The sequence below is a fragment of the Ammodytes marinus genome, assembly GCF_949987685.1.
Source record: "Ammodytes marinus genome assembly, chromosome: 7".
In the NCBI taxonomy this organism is placed as follows: Eukaryota; Metazoa; Chordata; class Actinopteri; order Uranoscopiformes; family Ammodytidae; genus Ammodytes; species Ammodytes marinus.
In genome coordinates this window covers 3,083,479-3,090,978 of record NC_137211.1, presented here as the reverse complement: position 1 = coordinate 3,090,978, position 7,500 = coordinate 3,083,479, and the positions used below count along the sequence as shown (strand labels likewise).

Below are 7,500 nucleotides of genomic sequence, written 5' to 3'. Positions count from 1 at the left end.
CAGGTTCAAGCACTATACAAATGCAGCAGGTAAGTTCACCTGCCTTTACAGTAACCAAAATGGAAGGAGTCAGAATTACAGTGAGAGTGAGGGGGTTGAATCCACAGAGGAGATGGGGTCCTCCTCCGTCATGCCAATATTAGCCCTTACAACACACCTCATACTCACATTTTTAGACTGATTGCGAAACATAGTCAGAGCAGGTAAACAAATGCACCAGACGCAACACATTGTCATTTGGGACAATGTGTCATTCCACCATGCTGCTCTGGTCCAGAACTGGTTTCTACACCATCCACAGGCCACAGTTCACAGTCTTATACCTTCCACCATACTCTCCTTTTCCAGTTTTTCTCTGCATGGCGGTGGAAGGATGTGGATGAAATTCTCTGGACAGATCCAGCTAGTCGAAGAGATAATGTCTAGTATTTTCTAAACTGTATTTTCTGTTTCCTTTATCATATTTTTTAAATGTATATACAGTATTATCTGTACATTTTAACCTGTACTGGATACAGTATTGTGTGTGTTGTTGTTTGCTGGGATAACAGTGGTATGCAGACTACTGCACACATGTTTGGTTGTGATTTTCCATGTTGACTGATTTGGGTGTATGGAGAAAAATAAATTATATTTTCCTCAATCTGCAGCATTGGTCTGGTCAAGTGTTTGGTGAACTTATTGTATATTTGCACTTTCTCTGTGTACTTGTGATACATTACTCAAATACAGTTTTTCACAATTGCTTAAACACATTTCCTGATAGACTACCTCACTTTTTCAAAACCCTAAACACAAATTTCAAAACTCACACTTTACCCTCAAAACAATGTTAACTCTTCACTAAATGGTGTTTTCATTTCAAATGACAAACACATACATCATATGACTAGACATTTCTAGCACTCATTGAACACTGGTGTGCAGAATGAAAAACACTATAGTATAAATGCAAAACACTATATGAATGCTTTATCAATATGCCTTTGCATGTTCATACACTTTCACCTATAGTAACAACAAATACTTTACTGTTTTTGCCAAATGCTAACACACATGTTGCAGAATAGTTTATTTTGCCATTCCAAACAAACACAATGAATAGGTAGGACTGCAGTTCAAGCAATTCAGTGTGTCAATATAAACTAAGAAAAAATTACAGTAAAATTAGGGAACAATGGTAAAAAAAAACAGTGTTGTAAGGAATTGGGTGGTTGGATTCCTTTTATGGATACCGCCTCCTGTTTGTGTCTGGCAACATCGCCTCATCAACATCACACTCAATGTCATCCTTTGAGAAGCAACAGGGAAATGATCACCTGATATCCAGTCTAAATCTCCTAATTATGGAGCGACTCAGGTTGGGCTGCTTTCTGTCCAGGCTCCCTCATTGATAGGCCATGATCTATAACATAGTCCACTATAGTGTTCCTGTTGTATGTGTCTCTGTCTGTTGCCTTCTTTGTCCTTGTACTCCTGTCACTCTCTCTCCTCCTCTTCCCCTGACTCTTACCGTCTCAGAAAGGAGCTGAGCTCACCTGGGGTCTATGTGTAGTGCTAAGGTTTAGACTGATTGGTATTCAATTTATTTTATTTTTTTTCAAACGCAGTGCAAAGCATAAATCGTGTTTGTAGGGTTGGTGCTTTGGTTTAGGGCATAGTTACAAAAGTTAGAGGTTGTGATGCTGTGGTCATAGCAGTCACTTTTAGTGTTTACAGTATTCGGCAAAAACTGTATTTGTACCAAAATGTGCTGTCTGTAAATCACAGCAAACAGGAGCTCATCTCTGACCCTTCTGTAGCTAACTGCACAAAAGCCTTTTGAGTTTAGACATTTGATTGGCAGTGTGTTCTGTGTGAATACCAAGAGAGAGAATTCAGGAATAGTGTGCAAGATATAGAGAATTGTGTGTAATGTTGTGAAAAATGTGTGTTTTGGAATGAAAATATGAGTCTAAGGCAGGAAATGTGTTTGGAGTTCAGCAGAATTGGTTAAGCAGTTGGTAAATTAGTTTCAGATTGTGCACATTGTGTCTGATGTTCCAAAAAATGTGTTCAAACAATTGTGAAAAACTGTAACTGAGAAGTAGAATTACTAAAAGTGTTTAAGGTTAGCAACAGCAGTGTGTAACTGGTTCAGACAGAATTAAGTGATATGAAAAGTGTGTGTTTCATATGGTAACAAAATATAATTTTTATAAAATAGTGTATAGTTTTGAAAAGAGTATTTCATTTTGCAAAGGGTCTGAGGTGTTTTGGTAATTGAGTGTTTGGTGGGCTAATTGTGTGTAGTGTTTTGAGAAATCGGGCCCTGTTTTCAAAATCGTGCTTAAGCAATCGAAAAAAACTGTATCAATTTGAGAAAAAAAGTATAAATTTCGAAATACAATTGTGTCAATAAAGAGGACATCTTGGGGTGCTCCGGTGGCGTAGTGGATAGAGCGTGTACCATATCGGCTCCGGCCTTCGTTGCAGTGGTCGCGGGTTCGAGTCCGACCCGTGGACCTTTACTGCAGGTCATCCCCTCTCTCTCTCTGTCTCCCCATTTCAACTCTGTACTGTCTAATAAAGCTTGAAAAATGCCAAAAAAATATAAAAAATAAAAAAAATACATAAGCATGCATGTTAGCCATATAGGATATACAGGCTATTGCACCAATGCCGTCTTAACCTAGAAGTGTATACAGGTGAACAATTTGAATACCGTTGAAAAGTTCATTTATTTAAGTAATTCAGCTTAAAAGGTGAAACTAATATATTAGTACATTTCCCCCCTCCGGTAACATCTGAGAATGGAGCATCAACGCGGAAGATGTTGCAGTGGTTAAGGACGCCACCTGGAGACGTGGGATGTAATCCCGGTGATGGAAACCTTAGTTTCCCTGGTGGATCTGAAGTCTTCCTGCATCCACACTATTCACACTTTACTTTAGTATTACCATGTAATCACCTGGTCAATGATCAAATTCCTTCGTGATTTTCTCTACTTATGACATATGTTGCAGTATGTCCGTCCTGGGAGAGGGATCCCTTACTCTGTCGACTCTCCCTGAGATTTCTTCAATTTTTTTTTTATTCCCGGTAAAGGGTTTTTACTGGGAGTTTTTTCTCAGCCGAGCTAAGGGTGTAAGGGCAGGGTGTCATATTGTATCATATTGTATCATATATCATATTGTATGAAATGTAAAGCCCACTGAGACAAATGTGTTTGCGATTTTGGGCTATACAAATAAAACTGATTTGATTTTGATTTGATTTGATTTATATAGACTCATTACATGCAAAGCGAGATATCTCAAGCCTTTATTTGTTATAATTGTGATTATTATGGTTTACAGTTTATGAAAACCCCACATTCAAAATCTCAGAAAATTTGAATATCACAAGAAATCAATAAAAAAAGGGATTTTAAATACAGAAATGTCGGCCCTATATAAAGTATAACCATGCTTATGTACTCAGTACTTGGTTTGGGCCCCTTTTGCAATAATATGAGTTTATATGGCAGCTTCCTATGGCTTCTATAGCAGTAATATTGTGCAATCTGTTCAGGTCACAGTGTTAACGTGAAGAGCCTCAATATTATAGGGTCTGTTATAACAGTTATAATCTCTCCCCATGTGTCATGTCATGTCATGCTGCTCCTCTAGTTCTATTATATGTTTCATATTATTCTGAGTCTCACAGCGTCGGTTGGGACATGGTGGTTGGCACACACACACACACACACACACACACACACACACACACACACACACACACACACACACAGAAAGACACAACAACACCTACACACACACACACACACTCTCTCTCTCACACAAACACACACACACACACTCTCTCTCTCTCTCTCTCTCTCTCTCACACACACACACACACACACACACACACACACACAGAAAGACACAACAACACCTACACACACACACACACACACACACTCTCTCTCTCTCTCTCTCTCTCTCTCACACAAACACACACACACACACACACACACTCTCTCTCTCTCTCTCTCTCTCTCACACACAAACACACACACACACACACACACACACACACACACACACACACATGGTGAACTCTTCAGCTGTGAATGGACACGAACAGAATGTTCTGGTGTCTACTCAGTACTCACTGTCCTAGATTTCAACAGAGCAGTTATTAGGGGGGAAGGGGGCACTCATGGTGTAGTGGTTAGATCCCCCCCCCCCCCCCCTCCTTCCCCATAGAGTCTCAGTCCTCTTCACAGCAGACCCGGGTTAGAATTCAGCCCGGGTCGTTCTCTGCATGTCATTCCCCTGGATTATTTTTTATTTTTTTTTTTAGATTTTTTTTTGGCATTTTTATGCTTTATTGATAGTGTAGAGACAGAGTTGAAATGGGGCAGAGAGGGGAGTGACATGCAGAGAACGACCGCGGGCTGGAATCTAACCCGGGTCCGCTGTGAAGAGGACTGAGACTCTATGTAGGGGGGGGGGGAATTTTTCAGAAATATTTGAATAAATGTGTAAATTTGTCACTAAAAATCGGCAAAAATATGTGATGCAGGACAAAGCCAGGGTTAAACTCTTTATTTCATTTTTACAACATATAACACTCCAAAGTTTGGACAGAAAAGATTTGGGATGCGGCCTTTATGTTGATTTATAAATCAAAAAATTAAATAAAAGTAAAAGTAAGAAATAGTCTTAAAGGTGCAGTGTGTAATATGACATGCACCTGATGACATTCCAACTATGACACTTTCAAGATGGCGGCACTAGGCCTTGGTCCAAAATATGCAGAAACATGGACATATATGAGACCCTTTCTAAGGGAAAAAAAATAATCAAAAAAAATGTTCAGCTATTATGCACTAAATTAAATGTACTTATGGATATTATAATTATTTTCTACAAAATCTGCTAGGAAATAAAACCCAAAATTCTACACACTGCAGGTTTAAGCATGAACGTTAGTGAATTGTTGAATGAGTATATATATATAATTATAATTATAGGAATGATGTTCAATATTTAAAAATGTCTATATGAAATTACAATTGAAAGACATGAAGAAAAAAAATGTAAAGTGTGAAATAGTCCATCAATGAGCAGAGTGTTTGCCCCATTACAACGTTGTCTCTCCAAACTGTCTGATAAAGCAAAAAATTAAAAAAAAGGGAAATAGTCCTTTAATGGGCAGAGTGAGTCACCCAGCTGAGTGTATATTTCATTTCATTTAATTGACCCATTATATATCCTTGAGAGATCAATTAAAGGTGCAGTGTGTAATATGACATCATCAAGAAAGTTCTACAAAGTTCTAGAATGCAACGCTCCCTGGGTAACCCCAACCCTTTAGAATAATAACAGAAGCTACAGTGGCCTTCAAGGACAAGAACAATTCTAAATGTTAAACAATGCACCTGATGACATTACAACTATGACACTTTCAAGATGGCGGCACTAGGCCTTGGTCCAAAATATGCAGAAACATGGACATATATGAGACCCTTTCTAAGGAAAAAAATAAAAATAAATAAAAAATGTCAGCTATTATGCACTAAATTAAATGTAGGGGAAGGTGGGGTGATTTGTGCAACTTTTTACTCAAAGTGATTTTAAAGTGAGGCCTTGACAGTTATGTCTCCAACTCAAATATGTACATATATTTCAGGATGTTGTGCATCCCTGGCAATAAAAACTTTGGATCTGGAATAAACTGTTTAAGAAATATAGCTTTCGGAAAAAAAGTTGTCTTGTCGCACAAATCACCCCACGTAGTGGGGTGATTTGTGCGTCATTGTGTCACAATGACAAAGTCACCATCATCATCTTTCTGGCCATCTGAACTCTCATCAGTGGTGTCGTTAAGTGGAATTGAGATGTCACTCTCTTCTGAGCTACTGTAGACAATCACTTTCTTTTGGTGACCAGCGTATACAGCCATGCCACTGGCACAACTCTCAGAAATGTACTTTGCACTAGTTGCTCCGTGCTTGTGGAACCAACTGCCACCTGACAAATGTGATTCCCCCTACATTTCTGCCTTTAAATCAAGGCTCAAAACCCATATGTACACCCTGGTGTTTCCTCCCCATTAACCTCTGCACTACTTACTTACCTCTGCACTACTATCTGTGTTTATGTGGATGTATGGGCTTTACGTCTTTTATTTTGGTTATTGTTATTTTACCTTCATTGTTTACCTACTGAATGCACTATGTACAGCACTTTGGACAGTGCAAACTGTCATAAATGTGCTTTTATAAATACATTTTACTTACTTACTTACTTATAACTCACCCAGGCCCTTGCGCACAAATCACCCCATCCCCAGAATTTTGGATAATAGGCATGATGCAGCAATTTAGGGTTGACATTGTGCTAATTATATAGACTCAAAGTGTAGCATACCAAAGCACTAAAACATGTGTCAAATGTTTTCAAACGTGTCTATAATTGTTCAGACACAATAATCAAAAAACCTTGATCATGGAAATGTTACTTTGAAAGGCAAAACACAGTTTTTTGAGCTTAAATGTGCTTATATCTTATTCCTTGTGTCTCCCTTCTTTACAGGATGAGTCAAATGGATGGCTCTTCTTAAATATGTGGTCACATTTCCAATTTCTTCCACGGTTTTCTAGAAACAAGGGGTTTTGCGACTTCCAAAATGCACAAATCACCCCACCTTCCCCTACTTATGGATATTATAATTATTTTCTACAAAATCTGCTAGGAAATAAAACCCAACATTCTACACACTGCAGGTTTAAGCATGAACGGCAGTGAATTGTTGAATGAGTATATATATATATATATAATTATAGGAATGATGTTCAATATTTAAAAATGTCTATATGAAATTACAATTGAAAGACATGAAGAAAAAAAATGTAAAGTGTGAAATAGTCCATCAATGAGCAGAGTGTTTGCCCCATTACAACGTTGTCTCTCCAAACTGTCTGATAAAGCAAAAAAAAAAAGGAAATAGTCCTTTAATGGGCAGAGTGAGTCACCCAGCTGAGTGTACGTTTTTCATTTCATTTAATTGACCCATTATATATTCTTGAGAGATCAATTAAAGGTGCAGTGTGTAATATGACATCATCAAGAAAGTTCTACAAAGTTCTAGAATGCAACGCTCCCTGGGTAACCCCCAACCCTTTAGAATAATAACAGAAGCTACAGTGGCCTTCAAGGACAAGAACAATTCTAAATTTTAAACAATGCACCTGATGACATTCCAACTATGACACTTTCAAGATGGCGGCACTAGGCCTTGGTCCAAAATATGCAGAAATATGGACATATATGAGACCCTTTCTAAGGGAAAAAATTATAATTCAAGACATTTTTTTCAGCTATTATGCACTAAATTAAATGTACTTATGGATATTATAATTACTTTCTACAAAATCTGCTAGGAAATAAAACCCAAAATTCTACACACTGCAGGTTTGAGGGGTGACCCTCATTTGCAATGACGTTGAGTCAAACAAATGCAAAGCAA

The 7,500-nt window shown here is 38.0% G+C and overlaps 1 protein-coding gene across 1 annotated transcript in view; it reads right to left on the bottom strand.

The window, feature by feature from the left end:
* tmem81 (transmembrane protein 81) overlaps nt 1-333 on the bottom strand; it is a gene marked incomplete at both ends in the record, with an annotated part of 12,874 nt that extends 12,541 nt beyond the window's left edge. The window contains one exon of the mRNA XM_080031654.1: nt 324-333. Coding sequence (XP_079887780.1) covers nt 324-333 — 10 coding nt within the window. The remainder of the gene's footprint in view (nt 1-323) is intronic.
* Nucleotides 334-7,500: the final 7,167 nt, after the last annotated feature.